Source organism: Geotrypetes seraphini, chromosome 18 (assembly GCF_902459505.1).
Source record: "Geotrypetes seraphini chromosome 18, aGeoSer1.1, whole genome shotgun sequence".
NCBI lineage: Eukaryota > Metazoa > Chordata > Amphibia > Gymnophiona > Dermophiidae > Geotrypetes > Geotrypetes seraphini.
In genome coordinates this window covers 31,723,969-31,745,510 of record NC_047101.1, presented here as the reverse complement: position 1 = coordinate 31,745,510, position 21,542 = coordinate 31,723,969, and the positions used below count along the sequence as shown (strand labels likewise).

At 42.2% G+C, this 21,542-nt stretch overlaps 1 protein-coding gene across 1 annotated transcript in view; it reads left to right on the top strand.

Moving 5' to 3' along the window:
• LOC117351842 (proton-coupled amino acid transporter 1-like) overlaps positions 1 to 17,565 on the top strand; it is a 78,051-nt gene extending 60,486 nt beyond the window's left edge. Inside the window, exons 11-14 of the mRNA XM_033927687.1 lie at positions 3,550 to 3,648; positions 6,926 to 7,092; positions 12,806 to 12,975; positions 17,336 to 17,565. Coding sequence (XP_033783578.1) covers positions 3,550 to 3,648; positions 6,926 to 7,092; positions 12,806 to 12,975; positions 17,336 to 17,565 — 666 coding nt within the window. The remainder of the gene's footprint in view (positions 1 to 3,549; positions 3,649 to 6,925; positions 7,093 to 12,805; positions 12,976 to 17,335) is intronic.
• Positions 17,566 to 21,542: the final 3,977 nt, after the last annotated feature.

Here is a 21,542-nt window from a genome sequence, read left to right as displayed (position 1 = left end):
ATAACATACTGCAATCCTGTCAGTGTAATATATACATCAATAAAAACTTCATCACATTAAGAACATAAGATTTGCCGCTGCTAGGTCAGACCATTGGTCCATCATGCCCATCAGTCCACTCACACAGCAGCCCTTAGGTCAAAGACCAGTGCCCTATTTGAGTCTAGCCTTACTTGCGTATGTTCTGTTCCAGTAGGAACTTATCCAACCTTGTGCTTTCCCCTATAACAGCCTCCGGGATAGCGTTCCAGATTTCTACCACTCTCTGGGTGAAGAAGAACTTCCTTACATTTGTACGGAATCTTTTCCCTTCTAACTTTAACGAGTGCCCTCTCGTTCTCTTCACCTTGGAGAGGGTGAACAATCTCTCTTTCTCTACTAAGTCAATTCCCTTCAATATCTTGAATGTTTTGATCATGTCCCCTCTCAGTCTTCTCTTCTCAAGGGAGAAGAGGCCCAGTTTCTCTAGACTCTCATTGTACGGGAACTCCTCCAGTCCCTTAACCAATTTAGTCACTCTTCTCTGGACCCTTTGAGTAGTACTATGTCCTTTTTCATGTACGGCAACCAATGTTGGATGCAGTATTTCAGGTGAAGACACCAGGCTTTGAGCCATCTATTAAAGTCCTCTATGTTTTTCACTCTTTGCTCTCCCTTTTCATACGCAGGCAGTATTTCAGAAAAAGCTAAAGTCTTTACAAAAGGTTTCAAACCCTCACCAAGCTCCCGAAAAGCTTTCTGTGCTGCAAGTGTGGAGTTGTTGGCCAGGTCATTTGTTCCCAGATGGATAACAACATCAGTGTAAAATCCTTAGTTTCTTCCTTAATTATAGTCAGTATTTGCTTGGAACTCCTGGTAGCTGAGGATCCTGGAAGACATTTCACTATTTTGGTCTCCTCGCCCTGTGTTCCAAGGTTAATGCCTCTGATGATGGAATCCCCTAACAGTAATAGTTTTCTGTTTTTGGCTTTTTTATTTGTGCTTAGGTTGCGCTTGTTCTCTTGAGTTACCTTCATTGGTTCCAGTCCCACCTCCCTTTTGTTTTCTTGAGTATCGCAGTGCACTAGTGGAGCGAAGGAATTCTGTAGAGGTAATATTAGTGAAGGTGGATGTTTCTGTGTTACATGTCGCAGTCTTCCTGAGCCTACTGTGACCCATTTATTCCTGGGCTGTTTTATTCTTTGAGGTAGAGGTGGTAAGTTGGTATGATTTTGTGGAGTGATGGAAGCTGCTTTAATTGTATTTAATTCCTGTTTTAAGTTTGCAGAGCTCTTCCTTAATACTAGCAAGTTGAAGACAAGATGGGGCAAGCCTTAAGCTTCCAAATAGTGTATCTTGGAATTAAAGCACCACAGTGATTGCACAGAATAAAGGTCATCTTGATTGGTTGGGAAATGACTTGATTTGAGTAGTCCTGATTATTTGGGTCTCTATATTTGAACAGTGGTCCCTGGGGTGGGTGGGACTATAAGTCTTATCCCTAGTCCTATGAAGAGGAAGAGGAAATAAGATTTAACAAAGGAAAGAGAAGGGTTTATTTTTTTGTGCTTTTTTGGTTTTTTTAAAGTAAGAAACAGGGAGGAAAAGAAAAATTAGGCATATAATGCTGAAAAACAGTGAAAAGAGCAGAATATGAAATGCTGAGTAACTTAGCTTTTAGAAGTTCACAGGGCAGACTTGTTCATAGCTTCATCGACTTGTCGATCATAACTCCCAAGTCTCTTTCCTGGGCGGTCTCTCCAAGTACCGCCCCGGGCATCCTATAATCGTGCATGAGATTTTTGTTACCGACATGCATCACTTTATACTTATCCACGTTGAACCTCATCTGCCATGTCAATGCCCATTCCTCGAGCCTGATTATGTCATGTTACAGATCTTCGCAATCCCCCTGTGTCTTCACTAATCTGAATAACTTCGTATCGTCCACAAATTTAATCACCTCACTCATCGTACCTATGTCCAGATTGTTTATAAAGATGTTGAAGAGTACGGGTCCAAGCACCAAGCCCTGCGGCACCCCACTGTTGAGGCTCTTCCAGTCCGAATATTGTCCATTTACCCCCACTCTCTGTTTCCTATGCTCCAGCCAGTTTTTAATCCACTTATTTCACCCTCGATTCCATGGCTCGCAATTTTCCAAAGTAGTCGTTCATGCAGAACCTTGTCAAATGCCTTCTGAAAATCCATATATACAGTGTCCACAGGGTCGCCCTTGTCTATCTGCCTGTTTACTCCCTCGAAGAAGTGCAGCAAGTTTGTCACAGAAGATCTGCCTTTGCTGAAACCGTGCTGGCTGGTCCTCAAATGACCATGTCCATCAAGGTGATCATTGATGCGGTCCTTTATCAACGCCTATATCATCTTTCCCGGTACCGAGGTCAGACTCACTGGTCTGTAGTTTCCCGGGTCTCCCCTCGAACCTTTTTTGAACATCAGCGTAACATTCGCCACTTTCCAGTCCTCCAGAATCTTTCCCAATTTGATCGACAGATTGGCTATTATTTGAAGCAGTTCAGCTATAGTCCCTTTCAGTTCCTTGATGACCTTTGGATGGATACCATCCAGTCCCTACCAGATGACCCGCCCCCCTAATTTCACCCTACCAGAGAGCCCACATGCATATCCCATTTCTTCTGCTAGATTTTAAGAAGAAATGGGATACGCATGTGGGCTCTCTGGTAGGGTGAAGTTAGGGGGCGCGGTTCATCTGGTAGGGTGAAGTTAGGGGGGCGGGTCATTACGGTGGGCAGACTTGATGGGCCGTGGCCCTTTTCTGCCGTCATTTTTCTATGTTTCTATGCCCCGGGGATTTATCGCTCTTAAGTCTATCTAGATAATGGTTACTGCAGATGGGCAGACTAGATAGGCCATTTGGCCTTTATCTGCCGTTATGTTTCTATGTTTCTATAATGTACAGAATCAAAACCTCAATGTTTGTACTTGATTATGATATGGTAAACAGAATATACATAGGGCTGATTCTATAAATGGCGCCTAAATTGGACAGCACCTAAAAATAGGCACCAGCCCCATGTCAATCACTTTTAGGTGCGATTTGAATAGTGGCGCATGTGTAAAAACGTAGGTGCCTGAAATATAGGCAAGAGTTTTAAAGGTCTACATTTCAGGTGAATTACACGTTGTGGCACCCAGTGGTATAGTAAAGGTGAGTGGCTCCTTCCCCCATGCATGCCCCCTTCCTCATACCTTTTTAACTTCTCCAATGTGAAAAGCATGCTCACGTCGGTGATGGCTCGCCCTTTGATGTCACTTCCTAGGCGTGGGTCCTTTAAGTGATGGCACTTCTGGGTGCCGTACATAGGAAATGACATTAGAGGGAGAGTTAACGGGGTTGCGAAGAGCACGTTGTTAACTGCCGCAAGCAACTTCAACTAGAGGTATGGGAGATGCAGCGGGCGGGATTTGGGAAGGAGTATGGGATGGCGGCGGGGGAGAGGTGCCACCCCCCCTAATGCCCCACACTCTTGCTACACCACTGACTAATGCCATTCTAGTTAACATTTCTCTTTTTTTCTCCACTGCTAGGATATCCCAAATCCAAGTAATCTGCCCTATGTAGCTGACTGGAGGTCTTACACACTCTTCTTTGGCACAGCAATCTTTGCTTGTGAATGCATCGGAACGGTAAGAGTCTGCCTGAGCAGGAGAAGAGGAGATAGTGGATGCTATGGATGGGCCATTTGGCCTTTATCTGCATTCATGTTACAATCTTTCTCTTACATGGTTGTTCTTCATTGCTGCTAAATGTTTCATGTTGTTCCTATTATTGGATTTTAATTTAATTCTTTCCAAGTTTACCTCATTTACTGTACTTATGTTTACAATATACTGTTAACAAAATTATAAATTTTATGTTAAACTGTACCTACGTTAGGTGAATCTTCATAAAGGTGGTCAGTAAATCCCCCAAAATAAAGAACTATGTTTACCTAAATTGAGCAAAGGTGTTCCCGGGGCCGGGTTGGGAAAAGGCTGGTATTTCCATGCATATTTTATAAAATACCTTATATGCATATAGCTCATAACTCCCCTTCCCCCCCCCCTTCTTTTACTAAGCCACAGTGGAAGTTATGAGCATCAGAGCAGCGTTGGAACATTTAGCGCTCCAGGCCACAGTAGAAACCTCCATTGCAGCTTAGTAAAATGGGGGAAAATAAGGTTGGAAATTTGATCCAGCATCCCTATATGCCTCTCAGTTAGGTTAGATTCCTGGTGACCACACAGTGACAGATCCCCTTCGTGGAGTAGTTTGCCATTGCCTTCTCCAAAGGCATGCAGGGTTAAGTGACATGCCCAAGGCCACAAGGGATTGGAAGAGGCCCTTTCAATTCCCAGCCCAGCTACTCTGCTCCTCTTTCGTATCTGTGTGTGTGTATATACTTTCTGTGGAACATAAATGTTCCCTTTGAAAATGATTATAACTTAATACACATACTTGAGGCATAAGTCAGGATTCCTGTGATAGAATATGTTACATTCCAAGCTTCCTGAAGCAGGGAATTATGGTCTCCCCTCATGCCTTAAGTTTGAATTTGGAATGGCAAATAATGAAATCCAAATCTGATGATTGGGGAATTACATACGCATAGCCATCCAGACCAAATGAACAGATAAGTCCACTTAAGGCTGCTTGAGATAGGCAGGGCATAAATGAATAAATAACAATAAGCTATGGGGCTCATAATCGAAATGGAAATACATCTAAAAAACCGGCCTAAATCAGCACTTAGACGATCAGTGAGAGAAGTCGTCCAAGTGCTGATAATCGAACCGGGTTTTAGACTTATCTAAAAACGACTTAGGCATTCACAGTGCTGCAGTACGCCCAGAGCTAAAAGGGGCATTTTAGGAGGAGTGGTGTGGGCGGGATTTGGGCATGACATGGGCCGTCCTAGACAGTCATACTGCACATATAACTGGAAGTTTTACAACACTGTCTAGATGGAACTTGGACGTTGTGACTTAGGCCATGTAAAACCAGGTCTAAGTCACAAGAACGTATCCAAAGTGACCAGATAACTACTGCAGGGACAAAGTACAGACCCCTACACACTCCCCCAGTGATCACTTGACACCCCACCCCCAAACCGCCATAAAATTTGTAATAAAAAGTCACATATCTGCCTCCAGAACATCAGCACCTGGCAGCCTGGCATAGGAAAGCCTAGTAGAGCTGCACAGAGGTGGCTCAAGTGGTCTTGGGGATGGGTTAGTGAACCATGGAGAGAAGGATCCAGGCCCATAAGCCACTCTAATCACTGCATTCAGGGTGAAACATGTGCACCCTCCAAAAAAAACCCAAAACCCGTTTGTACTGCCATATAAGTGGCACCTGCAGCCATAAGAGCTAAAGGGATGGTAGATAGGTGGGTCTAGTTGGTTCTGGGGGATGTTTTGGGGGGCTCACCGTGACCTATAAAGTTGTTGTGGTGAGAAGTGTATGTGGCACCCTTTTTGTGAAGTTCACAGCAGTGCCCTGTAAGATACCCCACTACTCTGCTGATCCCACCCACAAGATCTTTTTCTAGGCGTTTTTGACGAATGGATGAAAATGAAGTATAATAAAGATGGATGACTTAGCGTTCTGGACGATCAGATGGCTGGACGTACAGTTAGACAATTTTCGGGAAAAAATATGTTCTTTTGGCACACCAAAGGGGGGAGGGTGTTGGGAACAATCTTACATAATATGTTATAATATGTTCTATAATATGTGTATAGTCTGATTGAAAATAAGATGAAGGTTGGGAGGTAGGGGGGGTTAAATGTATCATTAGATTTTTATGTAGTAGATATCAAAGTGCTATTGTGTAATAACTTGTTGAATTATATTATTTTGTGCACTTGTTGTAAAATTTGAAAATGAATAAAGAATTATTAAAAAAAAGAAAAAAAGAAAATGGACCTTTTCCCATATCCGACTTTGGGCGACTTGTGACTTAGGCCCAAAATGGACTTAGACGTTTCTTTTATTAAATAAAGAAAAGCACGAAAGAGAAATACAGTAGTATATGCAAAACTGGTCTAACTCACTTTTTCAAACAGTTGGAAGATGTTCTATCATACTGAAGAATATACAATAATGCTGGTCTTAAGTATCTTAGACTATTGCAATATCATATAGGTGGGATCTTATAAGAAAACCATCAAACGACTAAGAATCGTCCAGAACGCTGCAGTCCGTCTCATTTACAGTCTCTTAGAAATCAGATCATGTAAGCCCGCATTACAAAAAACTATACTGGCTGCCCAGGGAAGCAAGCGTTATTTTTAAGTATGCTTGCTTTTGCTTCAAAACCATAACAGGTTCATCCCCAATCTATCTATCCCATCATTTTGAATTTCCAGGCGCAACTTGTACACGTAGTGCCTCCTTGTTCTCTTTTCCATCCTTAAAGGGCTGCATCTACAAGAGATTCCTTGATGGAACACTATCATTCCAAGCAAGCAAATGGAATAAAAGTTTAATCAACTTTATCGCGAATAAACTTTTAGGAAGTTAATCAAAACTTATCTCTGATAAATTTCTCTGTCTCCAACTTCTGCCTTGATTGTACTTCTAAAACACTTCCAGGAAAAATTTGATTAATTTTACCATGCTAATGTAATTTTGAAAGTTTTTTGTAATATCACTGTCGGTATACAGTCTCTTCCTCTGTAAACCGCTCTGAACTGTTTGTGGAATTGCAGTATATAAAAATAAAGTTATTATTATTATTAATAAGAAATGTGGTTGTGTTTTTTTTTTCTTCTTTTTATGAATGTATGTAGTAGGTCTGTCCTAGCTAAACAATAAGGCGTTCTATCTCCACTTTATTTTCTTAGATTTTAATGTAAACCAGCTAGTGGTATATCAAGTTTTAATCATATGTTTTCTAAATGTTTTCTATTTGTTTAATAGGTCCTGCCTTTGGAAAACAAAATGCAAAACCCTAAGCAGTTCCAGCCTGTGCTTTACGTTGCAATGCTACTGGTGACAGTTATCTATGTCAGCATGGGAACCCTGGGCTACCTACGATTCAGGGACAAAGTTATGGCCAGCATTACCCTCAGCTTGCCCAACTGCTGGTGAGTTGTCCTGAAGCTTTGCAATTCTGCAAGAAACTGCTGCATTTGCAGTCATTCAGAAATTACTATGAATATTCATAGCCTTAATATTAGAACTCGCTTAGAATTTTAGATAGGGGCCCATTTACTAATCTGTGCTAGTAAATGGGTTTAGTGTGTCTTTTCCATGCACTAAGCCCATTTCAAGTACAACCATCAAAAAGGCTTTTTTCTATTTGTTGTGTTTCTGGCCGTGTTAGCCTTAGCACATGACATTAAAAAAAAATTAATGTAGGAGCATTTACCTCCTATTTAGGAGGTACTAAGGGTGCCTGCATTATGGATGCGCTAATTAGTTAGCAGTAATGTCAGTGTCCTATCTGATTAGCCCATTCATGCCCCTGATATGCCCTCTCCAAAAAAAATAAATACCACACACTCAGCATAGGCAGATGGCAAAACTTTAGAATGTCCTGCATTAAGCCATGTTTCCTGCTTAGGTACACATTTGCATCTTCAACATAGAACCAAATCTTTTCCAGAGAAGAGAAAATGGTAAAACTAGAGGACATAATTTGAGATTGCAGGGAGGAAGACTCAGGAGCAATGTTAGGAAATTCTTTTTCACGGAGAGGGTGGTAGATGCCTTGAATGGAAGTGGCGGAGAGGAAAACGGTGATGGAATTCAAAAAAGCGTAGGATGCACACAAAGGATCTCTAATTAAATTGGTTGCCTGCAAAAAATAACTTTTTTTTTTTTTTTAAATCTTTATTCATTTTTATACGTACAATAAGTGTGATAATACATAAACACATTTGCACATTGAGAATATCACTTAATAGTCAGCAATAATACCAATCATAAAATCTTATCTCCCTCCCTTCCCACCCCTTCATAATAAGTAATTAAATTACTTTATATAAGATGTTATACTTAAAATAACTTTTTTTAATATTTAAAATAATTCTTTAAAACTAGCAATTTATCTCTTTCTGACAAGAGAGTTACCAACAAAGTTGAACGAGTGGACATGATATCTTGAATGTCCTCTAGTTGACATTGCTAGGGATGTTGGCAGGTACATAACCTTTTGAAATAGAATTGACTCAGATATTTCCCGTTTTAAAATTTCCCTAAAATATTTTCTAAGCAATATTTCAGCTGACAGTAAAGGTGAACAAGGGAAATTTAAAAAGCCAAAGATAGCTGTGTTAATGATTGTTGTTTTTTCTATATTGTGTATTTTCTAAATAAAATATCATTAAAAAAAGGCCAAAGATAATTATTAACACGCAAATGATTTTCCAGCTGTTCCAGTTTATGATGCAAAATCAAACTCTCTTTCACAGCTGAAGTACTGATTCAATTACTTTCACTTGATTTTGTATCTTCTCACTAGCAGATTTAATCTTTGTAACATTATCTTGTAATACAAATATAGAAGACACAACTTGACTAGAAAAAGTATATAATTGTGCTGCTTTCCCTTTAAGCAAATTCTCAGTCCGGGTGACAACTCGCCAAATACCTTTTAAAGAAATATCACCCTCAGGAACGTCTTGAATGGAAACCCTCTCAACCATATCAAAACTGACCAGTTGCAATTTAGCTTAGTTATCAGCACTACTTCAGGTTTATCCTGCAACCCATTAGGTAGGGACTCCACCTGAATGTTTACATCTGTAGACATGGATGGAGGTCCATTGTTCATGAATTTTAATTTTGGCAGGAAAATTCATTGATTCTCCACAGAATGGAAAAGTCTCTGGTAAGTTTAGAGATTTCTTCCCGTGAAGTTGGGTTGTGTGTTCTCGCAGGGTTCTTCAGCTCGCATCATGCTTGTTGAAGGTTTCCAGGTCTCGCTGCATCTTGTCAGGTAGAAACCAAGGTTTCAGCCATCATGCTGTGACTTTCTTCAGTGTATGTAGTGAGCTCTGCAGTTTGTCTTTATATATAGTGGAATGATTTTGCTTCTGACTCTGTTGTTCTATAGACAAGTGTTTATGCTTGTTATGTTGTTTCAAATCTATAAATAAAGAATAATAATAATAAAAAAAAAAAAAAGAACATGTCCCGACTGGTAAATCCACATTGAAAGATATGCTGAATTTCAGTCCATAGGTGGGTCATGTGCCTGTTTGGAGGGGTTAAAAGAAAGGAAATTATCAGGCAAGAACTAATTTCGCTTTCTATAGTGTCCCTCCAGGCAGGCACAGATGAGTAGAGAGTGCAAAAGCAGTGACCATCAAGGGTGGAACCCCGCAAGCCCTGCCTGAAGAACTAATGCCCCAAACTCCACATCCTGTAGCACCTGAACATCGAGTCTATAGTGATGTGCAAATATATACAAGGATGACCAAGCAGCTGCCCTATAGATGTCCAGATTGTGTCCAGGATGCATCCTGACCTCCTAGTAGAATGGCTTCATCCCTTTTGTGCTCTCCTGCCTTTGCCCATCCTTCACATATTTTTGCAAAAATTGGCACCTGAAATGTGCTATAAGACTATCCCTTTTTCTAGCCCTTAAAGCAGCCCATTCCATATAAGATTCAAGGACATTAGGGGTATAGTTATTTGAGCCTTTAAGCTAGTCTGTCAAGGATCTCAGTCCACAAGCTGTATTGTATAATTTAATGTCTAATGAATGAATAGGGTTAGTAATGAAGGAGTAGGGTTAGTAATATTGTCTGCAAAAGCTAAACATTTCATTTGTGAATGACCATACAAGAGTTCAAGAACGTCCCCATCCCCCTTAAGCCTCAACAACAAGGGCTCAAGAAATAATAAATACAAAAGGGGAGGGATAATGGACATCCATGCCTGGTGCCTCTGCAGAGGGGAAAAGATGCTGGAGGTGACCCATTCACCATAACAGAAGCAGTAGGATTAATAATAATAATAATTTATTCTTGTATACCGCCATACCCAAGAAGTTCTAGGCAGTTCACATCCGTTAATTAAGATCCGCGATGACACATGGATTTACAAAATTTTGACAAAGTTACAAGCAACGAAGAAGGGAGCGTGGGAACGCTTTAACAGAGTTTTATCAAAAGTACAAGCAGCATCGAAGGTAGGGATGGAAGGTAAGAGAAAACGAGAGAGAGACCAAGTAGGGGGAGGGGAGGAAGGGGAGAGCAATAGGAGCGGGGTTAGAGTGGGAAGGGGTAGTTGCAGGTGGAAAGGGGTTAAAGGACCTGTTCGCGGGAATGCGTTTTGAGTAGTTTTCTGAAGCTAAGGTAGGTAGGGGCCTCGAGTACTATTTGGGCTAGCCAAGGGTTCAGCTTAGCCGCCTGGTAAGCAAAGGTTTTGTCAAGGAATCTTTTGAGATGGCATAATTTTATGGAAGGGAAGACGAACAACTGGATTCTGCGGGAGTTCTTGTTGGTGAGATTTAGAGTGAAATGTTGATTGAGGTGTATAAAGTTTTTATTGCATGCACAAAAAAGTTGGAAAAACCATAATGGAAAAATACAGAGTACAGAATAACTCACTCCAACCTGTCAAAAGCTTTTTCAGAATCAAAGCTGATAGCAAGGGCCAGGATGGAGTCTTGGCTACATTTTTCCAAAGCCAAGATCAATTTATGAATATTTACTACAGCCTGCCTACCAGCTATGAACTATCTGCTCTTCTCCAACCAACTGAGGCATTACTTTAGCTAAACGCGCCACCATAATGCAAGCAAGCATCTTCAGGTCGACATTGATACGTGAAATGGCTCGGCATGATTCTCAACTGATTTTTATACTGATCCATCATGTCCATAAGAATTGACATACTGGTCAAAGGTTCATCAGGCCCAGTATCCTGTTTCCAACAGTGGCTAATCCAGGACACAAGTACCGGCAATATCCCAAAGAATAAGAGCTTTTATACTGATATCTCAGAATAAGCAGTGGATTTTCCCAAGTTCATTTTAATAATGTCTTATAGACTTTTAGGAAATTATCCAAACCTTTTTTTAAATCCTGCTAGGCTGCTTTCACCTCATTTCTGGCAATGAATTCCAGAGTTTAATTACATGTTGAGTGAATAGATATTTTCTCTGGTTTGTTTTATATTTAATTCTTAGTAGCTTCATTGCATGCCCCCTAGTTTTGGTAGTTTTTGAAAAAGTAAACAAGTGATTCATATTTGGATTGTTTAGAATCCATTGGAATCTCGGGAAACATCTTGAATTGGTTTTGTGGTTTTCTGGGTAAAAGATTGTATTTAAGGATGACATCTTCTCATTTTGTTGGAAAAACTCTTGTGGGGTACCCCAGGGTTCCTCTCTTTCCACTACTTTGTTCAACATTTATGTAGCTTTGCTGGGAAATTTGTTGCAAAACTTAAAGCTCAAGTTCTACATCTACGCAGATGATATTACTATAGTCATTCCACTTACTAGTCTGTCAACTGAATTTATAAATCTCCTTGCAACCACTATAAATCAGATTGAGCTTTGGATGATGGCTTTTAAATTGAAATTAAATAAGGAAAACACTAAATTTTTTCTGCCAACACCTAACGACAAGCTCAAAGAAACAATGATACATGTGAATGGGTTGGATTATAACATAGAACAATCCATAAAAATATTGGGGGTAACGTTGGATAAACACCTTACATTGGAAAAACATACCAATTTATTGACTAAGAAATGTGTTTCGGTGCTTTGGAAGCTTTGTACCATTAAGAAATATTTTGATGAAACCTCTTTTCATCTGTTGGTGCAATCTTCCATCTTAAGTATTCTTGACTACTATAATATTGTATATGTAGGGCTCATATGAAAATTTTAAAGAGATTGAGAGTAGTCCAAAACACTGCTATTCGCCTCATTTATGGTTTACAAAAATGGGAGCATATTACTCCTTTCTACCTGAAACTGCACTAGTTGCCAGTGGAGTCTAGAGTGCTGTTCAAGTTTTCATGCATCTTACAAAGTAGCTTTTGGTCTGTCACCAGGTTACTTACTTTCTTATTTTTCATGGAGTCATTTTAATAAAAACACACGGAGAGTGCAGCTATTTACATATCCTTCTGTCCGAATGAGGCGGCTATAGGAGGGGCCTTAGGCGCTTGGGCCAATCAGGCCCTAGGATCTTCTGGGTTGGGCAAGGGAAGGACGGGCCCACCTCATTTGGACAGAGGCAGGCCTGCTGGCTGGACAGAGCGAAGACCCGTCCGGCCAACTTGGAGGTAAGCCCGAGGGGGGGGGGGGTTCCGGGATGGGGGTTTATCGTTGGGGGGATCCGGCAGGAGGGATTGGGCACCCTCCTGCCAGTAATCTTCAGGAGAACCGTTGGGTGGTCCGGCAGGAGGGGTTGGGCACCCTTCTGCTGGCAATCTTCAGGGGATGGGTTCTGTCGGCAGGAGGGATTGGGCACCCTCCTGCCGCAATCATCGGGGGGTGGGATGGGAGAGGAGACTGGTGGCCGTAGCCGTGGCCACTATACTAATCGTGGCAGGGAGATCCCTTGCCGCGATTAATTATAGCGACCGTGTCTACACAAACCCAATTCTGTAACCGGTGTCTGCAACATGGATGTCGGTTACAGAATCGGGTTGACTTTGGGCAGGTGTTTTTCAGATTCTGTATAGGATGCCCAGGACGGGCGTCCTATACAGAATCCGGGCCAATATGTATAATTGAAATTACTAAAAAAATAAATATATAAGTAATCCTTTTCAACAGAGCCATATAATGTCAGCTGCCTAATAGAATTCTGGTTTTCTTCTATGCAGGTTGTATCAGTGTGTGAAACTGTTCTACTGCTTTGCAATATTCATCTCATACATACTGCAGTTCTATGTTGCTGCTGAAATCGTTATCCCGCATGCCACAGCTCGGGTGAAAGAAAAGTTCACTCTTTTTGTGAACCTGTTTTTACGTGTTGCTATGGTGTTTTTCACCTGTAAGTATACATTTTTCAGTTCCACATTCCTTCTTCCTCATTTCTTACCTAAGGGAAAGGTACAGTATAGTGAGGAGGGAGGAAATTAACTTTCAGGATGCCCAAGATCTCTCTGAAACTTTCCTGGCATACTGATTAAAAACTGATGGAGGTAGTGTAGCAGTTATAGTTTTGATTCCATTCATGTTGTGAGGGAATGTCACATGGAGGTGTACACAATAAGGAGAAATAAACTATAGAGGCTGGACCTCCAAAATAGGTTCCCAGGTTTACAATCCACTTATTAGTTGACAATGAAGCTTCTAGTGCAATAGGTGTGTCATTCTGGATGGTCGTGTAATATCCCCATGCTTGCGAGCCATGCAGAAAGAATCTATTCCAGCTTTTGAATCCCTCCTCCTTTCTAGAGGGCTCTGCTGCCCCCTTCAGTTTTAACTTCTGAACGTGAGCCAGGAGTCTTTCTGATCTGCTCTTTATACTTTTTATTGTTTCCCCGTACCCCTCCTTCACATGTTTTTCTATATAGAGCTAATGCCTACTTTGGTACAAACTGAAGGGGCAACAGAGTTTTCTGGTCAAGGAGGAGGGATTCAAAAGCTGGAGTATGGGAATATTACGCATCTGTCCAAAATGACACACCTAACTACTAGAAAAGATACGGTACTAGCAAGGTAAGAACCTAATCTCTTTTTACAGATGAGGAGAGAACCTGGATAGATAAAGGCTTATTACAAAGCAATAGGGAAGAATAGCATACAGCAGAATAGATTTCCAACAGGATGCCCTTGATTTAAATGCACACTTCAGTTTCAAATGAAACTGATAACGTGTGATCACAACTCTTAAAATATATGACATCATTAACGTCTTCATGATAGAAGCTTGTCCCAAGTCCCAATCTGGTAGGAGGCAATGCAACTCAGAAATGGATCACAGGGATAGCTCAGTCTTCCATGTCCTTATATGCAACTTTTAATCAGTCATGATCTTCAAGCCTTGGATAAACATGGATTATGTCAGCCTCAGATATCCTGACAGAGAGTGGAATTCCCCTTTTCATCATGTTTACTGAGTCATTGCGTGGTTCGGGATCACAGTCTTCATTCTTGGCTGATGATCGGCAGTGAATGTCTCCAACATAGGGAGTTCATATTAATGGCTTTGTCTGCGATTCAGGCTTGGTCAGATTAAATTCTGTGATACACACATTAAATGCTGGCAGAAGTTTTACACTTCACAATATCTCTTGCCCCTTGATGGTCTCTTTCTTCAGGTCACACTGCTCTAATCTGAGATTCAAAGAAAAGATGCAAATGTTTTGAGGTAATTTTGAAAAACATTTCAAGTAAAGCAATATTTAATATGCAGAAACAAACTTTCATAAAATCACCCATCTGATATGTGAGTAATTTATCAGAATCTAGAATTGCATGCATGTAGCTGGATTCAGTAAATAGTGCCAAAAAAGGAAGAATATTCCCTTTTGTCTTGATATGTAAATTGCTCCTAATCCATTCTACTGGACCATCGGATTGCTTTAGGTACGCTCCAGGTGTGTGTGTGTGTGGGGGGGGGGGGGGGGGGGCAGGCACAGGGCATGAGGAGTCTACAGTGTGTCATTAGGAGGTCAGTGACCCGAGGGGGATCTCCAGGCAGGTAGGTGGGTGAATCTTGGGTTAAGGTTTCGTAAGATTCCTGCAAGGGAAGTAAAGTCTGTTTGGGGAAAAGAGGCCACTATGTATAAAATTCCAGTTATGCTATTTGGTGTTCTATAATGTTCACCTCTAATTTGCAATCTGTCTCTCACAGAGAGTGGCATATTGGCAAAGTAAGGCTGTAATATTTATACACAAACCTACAGAGAATACTGTTATACACTAAAGTTCAACACATCTTCTACTACTACTACTACTACTATTCATCATTTCTAAAGCGCTGAAAGGCGTACACAGCACTGTACATGTGCATTTAACATTTAGTAGATGGTCCCTGCTTATGTCTGCTATTGACTTGGTAGACCCTGATCAATTTTCAGAGGATTGTGTTCGTGAGGAGCTAGTTAAATCAAAGGTAGACAAAGTGATGGGGCCGGATGGTGTACATCTGAGGAACTTAGGGAAGTTCTGGTAGCTCCGCTGACTGACTTTTTCAATGCTTTTCTAGAGTCAGGAGTGGTACTGGAGGACTGGAGAAGGGCGGATTCTATCTCTCTCCACAAAAGTGGAAGTAAGAAGAAGTAGGGAATTACAGGCCGGTAAGTCTGATTTCTGTGGTAAACAAATTAATGGAAACGCTTTTAAAACAGAGAATGATGAAGTTTCTGAAATCTGGTGGATTACAGGACTGGAGGCAACATGGATTCACTAGAGGTAGGTCTTGTCAGACAAATCTGATCATTTTCTTTGACTGGGTGACCAGATAATTGGATAGAGGGAGTGCACTAGATGTGGTGTATTTAGATTTTAGCAAAGCCTTCGACAGACGTCTAATAAATAAACTGAGTGCCCTCAGAATGGGTCCCAAAGTGACGGGCTGGGTCAGAAACTGGTTGAGTAGAAGACGATAGATGAGATCGCTCTGAGGAAAGGGATGTTACCAGTGGTGTGCCTCAAGGTTCAGTTCTTGGGCCTGTTCTTTTTAACATTTTTATAAGTGATATTGCTGAAGGGCTGTCAGGTAAGATTTGTCTCTTTGCAGAAGATACCAAAACCTGCACTAGAGTAGACATCCTGGATGGTGTGAATAACATAAAGAAAGACCTTGTGAAACTTGAAAAATGGTCTGAAATTTGGCAGCTAAAATTTATTGCTAAGAAATGCAAGGTCATGCATTTGGGCTGCAAAAACCCGAAGGATTGGTACAGGTTAGGGGGTGAAGAACTTTTGTGCATGACAGAAGAGCGGGACTTGGGTGTGATGATCTTAAGTTGGCCAAACAGGTTGAAAAGGTGATGGCAAAAGTTAGAAGGATGCTAGGATGTATAAGAAGAGGTATGGCCAGTAGGAAACAGGAAGTATTGATGCCCATGTATAAGACTCTGGTGAGACCTCTTTTAGAATATTGTGTACACTGGAGACCGCACCTTCAAAAAGATATAAAAAGGATAGGCTACTAAAATGGTGCGTGGCCTTCATCATAAGGAGTATGGGGCAGAATTAAAGATCTCAATATGGAGACTTTGGAGGAAAGGCAGGAAAGGGAAGATATGATAGAGACATTTGAATACCTACGAAGCGTAAATGCACAGAGTCAAGTCTCTTTCATTTGAAAGGAAGCTCTGGAATGAGGGCATAGGATGAAGTTAAGAGGTGATAGGCTCAGGAGTAATCTAAGAAAATAGTTTTTTTACAGAAAGAGTGGTGGATGTGTGGAACGGTCTGGAGGAGATGGTGCAGACAGAGACTGTGTCTGAATTCAAGAAAGCATGGGATGGGCACGTGGGATCTCTTAGAGAGGGGAAGAGATAATGGTTACTGTGGATGGACCATTTGGCCTTTATCTACCATCATGTTTCTATAAGTGGACTCTAGTATTCTATAACGGAAATTAGATACATAATTGCTATTCTAGAATTCAACATAGTGTGCTGATTCTTGGTGCCTAATTTGTGACCTTTGCAGAATTGCTCCCTTATTGAGCTGCTGTGATAAACTAGCAAAACACAAGAAAAGCACATAGGGCCTTCAAGTATGGGACAATCAAACGTAGTTTATTGATGGACCCAACACAAGCTGTGTTTCAGCACAATCCGCATGCGTTAGGAGTCAACAGGATTCAGTTTGATATCCTTGGAACAGCCACTATGCCACTCTAAAGTGCCAGATAGAGCTCATTCAATAATACTGCCAAAGGTTAACGTCTTTCCAAAATGGCACCATAAACTACATTTGATTGTCCCACACTTGAAGGCCCTCTGTGCTTTTCTTGTGTTTTGCTGTTGTATTGTGCACTTTGACCCTCTCTGCAGTGGCGTAGCAAAGGTGACCGGCGCCTGGGACGGTGGTGTCCCTCTCCCGGCCCTCTTCCCCAGAAGTGATGTCAGAAAAAGTATCAAAGTTGACCCGGCAGCAAGTTCGTCTGCAGCAGAGGGAGGAGTGGGAAGGGGGGGCCATAGAGGAAGAAGGTGCTGGCACCCTGAGGAAGACCATGCCTGGGGCAAACTGCCCCCCCCCCCCCCGCTCTGCACCTCCCTTACTACGCTACTGCCTCTCTGTCACTCTCCTGTGATAAATTAAGCAAGAGTAAAATGGAGTATTTTCCTGCAGCTTAATAACTTTCCCTACTAATATCTGTTACTTAAAAAATCTTTTAAATGCTTTTCTTTAATTAGCTAACAAGGGTTTCTTTTTTTTCCCCTTAGGTGCTCTGGCTATTTTTGTCCCTCATTTGGACATTGTGATTTCACTGGTGGGCTCTGCAAGTAGCAACGTTTTAGCACTAATTATTCCAGCATGTCTGGAGCTCACCACCTATTATTTGGATGGCATTAGCCGTTTCAAGATCTGTAAGAACATTCTGATCATCATTATTGGCATTGTAGGATTTGTGGTGGGAACTTTAGTATCCCTATGGGAATTAGCATCTCGTTAAGCCACCACAAGTGGTAACATTATTTGTGCCTTTTCTTTTATTAGTGTGTGATTCTTCTTCTTTTCTACATTTAATATTTATTAACAATTTTCACGTTTATTGCAACATACACTGGTTTTAAAAATGAACAGGATTCTAGGAATTATTAGGAATATTATAATTCCTCTATCACTCTGGTGTGTACTCACCTTGAGTATTGCATACAGTTATGGTCGCCATATCTGAAAAAAGATATAACGGAAGTAGAAACGGTTCCAAGAAGAGCAACCAAAATGATAGAAAAGATAGAACTCCTATCATATGAAGAAAGAATAAAGAGATGGGGCTCTTCAGTTTGGAAAAGAGACAACTGAAGGGGATATGATTGAGGTCTACAAAATTCTGAGTTGTGTAGAATGGGTAAAAGTGAATCAATTTTTCACCCTTTCAAAAAGTACAAAACCCAGGGGACATTCAATGAAATTACATGGGAATACTTTTAAAACAAATAGGAGGAATTTTTTTAAACTCAAATAATAATTAAGCTCTGAAACTTGTTGTCAGAGCATATGGTTACTGTGGCTAACATAGTTGGGGTTAAAAAGGGTTTGAACAAATTCATGGAGGAAAAGTCCATGGGCTGCTATTGAGACAGATATGTGGGAAGCCACTGCTTGCCTTGTAAAGTAGCATAGGATGCTGCCACTATTTGGCTTTCTGCCAGGTACTGAGACCTAGATTGGCCACTGTTGGAAACAGGAAACTGGGCTAGATGAACCATTAGTCTGACCCAGTATAGCTTTCTTATGTTCTTATATAAGAAATATAATGGAAAATAAGGTATCAATTTATATATCAACATAAGTTTTGCTATTTGTAACTAGAATTAAGTTATACTCTAAAGTGCAAGGGGGGGTCATTATTCAGTCAGTGGCAATCAACATTTTTCTGACCACTGCCAATAGTTAACCCCAGATATTTAATGCTGAGCCATCTGGTTTAAGAATGCTTGACTTACATCAAACTTGTACTTATGAACCGGGATCCTGCCTCTCTCCTCCTGTGCCAATGTGCCCCTTCTCCCTCCCTTCCGGTACAAACACAACTCTCCTCCTTCTTTCTGTGTCCCAATACACTCCTCCTCATCTTTCCCTCTGTTCTGCAACCCAAATTCGTGCCTCCCTTGGGTGTTTACCTCCTCTGGCCAGCTCTATCCTCCCAGTGGTACTTCTCTTCATGAAGCTGTGGCCACTGGTTCCAGTATATGACTCGCGGCTGACCTGGAAGCCTTTCCTCACTTTAGAAGGAAGGATTCTGGGTCAGCTGTGTGCAGGAACCAGCAGTTGCAGCATCTCAAAGAGAAGTGCCATTGGGAGGAGAGAGCCAGCCAGAGGAGGTAAACACCCGTGGGAGGCACGAAGGGTCAGGCTGCCAGGTCAGCTGCATGCAGGAACCGTGGCCACAGCTTAGTAAAGAGAACGGCAATGAGAGGAAGGAACTGACCAGAGGAGGTAAACACCCATGGGAGGCACAAATTTGGGACGCAGAATGGAGAGAAAGATGACGAGGGGCACATTGGGACATGGAAGGGAGGAGGAGGGTCACGTTTTGACAGGAAGGGAGGAAGAAGGGACGCGTTGGCACAGGGAGAAGCAGGGTTGCATTGAGACATGGTAGGGAGTACAAACTTTGGAAGGAAGAAAGGAGGGAGGGAGCATGAACTTGGGAGATAGGATGGAACAATGGAAGGAAGGAGTGAGGGAAAGAGTTGCTGTTGTGGGGGAGGGAATAGAAAGGGAGAATTGTTGGGCATGGGTGTCTGAATGAGAAGGAAAGACTGCACATGGGGAAATGAAGAAAGAGGTGAACTATTGGGCATAGGGAGGATGAAAGAAATATTGGACATGGTGATGGGAGGTACAGATGCATGGGGAAGAGAGAGATGAGAGGGAGAAATGTTGGATGTGGTGGTGGTGGAGAGAGAACAGTGGGATGGATGAAGAATAAAAGCAAGTGTAAACCTCCTATCTTTTCTTTCTGCATTGCATTACTGATTTTTATTCCGCCTTAACCTCGCAGTTCTAGGCAGATTACAAAAGAGGTATGCTGAACATTTCCAGGAACATTACAGGCTTAGGAACTAAATGCAAGACTGAGACTTATTCAGAGCATGGGAAACTTAGGTACAGTATTAACTTGTCTTGACAAAGTTCCTAAAAAGCAGGGTCTTTATATTCCTTCAACAGGATGTGGGCTAGATGGTGGTCTATTTTCATTGCCTGTGTTGCTAATATAATCTGTCGAATAATCTCTTACGATGTGTGCCTTTGATTGGGGGGTGGATAAAATGGCGTCTGAGTTCTCCTTGGTCTGGTTGAGGTGTTCTGAATAAGGTGACCATTCAGGTAGGTGGGGGTAGCGCCATTCAGGTATTTGGATAGTAGACAGTAGAATTTGAATAATATTCGAGCTTGTATTGGGAGCCAATGTGTGACTAGGTATGCTGTAGTAATGTGGTCATATTTGCTTAATGAAAAGATGAGTCTGAGGACTGTATCTTTAATGTTTTTATAGACTGTGTACTGCACAGAAAGCACAGTTACTTACCGTAACAGGTGTTATCCAGGGACAGCAGGCAGATATTCTTTACGCATGGGTGACGTCACCGACGGAGCCCTCGCTACGGACCTTTTTACTAGAAAGTTCTAGTTGGCCGCACCGCGCGTGCGCGAGTGCCTTCCCGCCCGACGGAGGAGAGCGTGGTCCCCAGTTAGTATAAGCCAGCTAAGAAGCCAACCCGGGGAGGAGGGTGGGACGTAAGAATATCTGCCTGCTGTCCCTGGATAACACCTGTTACGGTAAGTAACTGTGCTTTATCCCAGGACAAGCAGGTAGCATATTCTTTACGCATGGGTGACCTCCAAGCTAACAAAGAGGGAGGAGGGATGGTTGGCCATTAGGAAAATAAATTCTGAAGTACAGATTGGCCGAAGTGCCCATCCCGTCTGGAGAAAGCATCCAGACAGTAGTGAGTAGTGAATGTGTGAACTGAGGACCAGGTGGCCGCCTTGCAGATTTCCTCAATGGGCGTGGAACGGAGGAAAGCAACAGAAGCGGCCATAGCTCTTACCCTGTGGGCCGTGACAGCACCGTCTAGTGACAGACCGGCCCGAGCGTAACAGAACGCGATGCAAGCTGCAAGCCAGTTGGATAGCGTTCGTTTAGAGACCGGTCGACCCAAACGGTTCGGGTCGAAGGTCAGGAAGAGCTGAGGGGACAAGCGGTGAGCCCTTGTACGATCAAGATAGTAAGCCAGGGCATGCTTGCAGTCAATACTGTGCAATGCCTGTTCCCCGGGATGCGAATGGGGTTTCGGGAAGAAAACAGGCAACACAATGGACTGGTTGAGGTGAAAAGCTGAGACCACCTTGGGGAGGAACTTAGGATGGGTGCGCAGAACCACCTTGTCATGGTGAAAAATAGTGAACGGTGGATCGGCAACCAGTGCATGAAGCTCACTGACCCTCCTGGCAGAGGTGATGGCAATGAGGAAAAGCACCTTCCATGTCAGAAATTTGAGCGAAGTTGTGGCAAGCGGCTCAAAAGGAGGTTTCATGAGGGCAGACAAAACCACATTCAGGTCCCAGACGACTGGAGGGGGCTTCAGAGGTGGTTTGATGTTGAAGAGGCCCCTCATGAATCGGGAAACCAGAGGATGAGCCGTGAGGGGTTTTCCTAGGACGGGCTCATGAAATGCCGTGATGGCACTGAGATGAACTCTGATTGAGGTAGACTTGAGGCCTGCGTTGGACAGGGAGAGCAAGTAGTCCAGAACAGTTTCCACCGCTAAAGAGGTGGGATTGTGATGATGACGGAGGCACCAAGAGGAGAACCTGGTCCACTTCTGATGGTAACATTGGAGGGTGGCCGGTTTCCTGGAGGCGTCCAAGACGAGACGGACAGGCTGAGATAGATTTCCTGGAGAGGTCAGCCCGAGA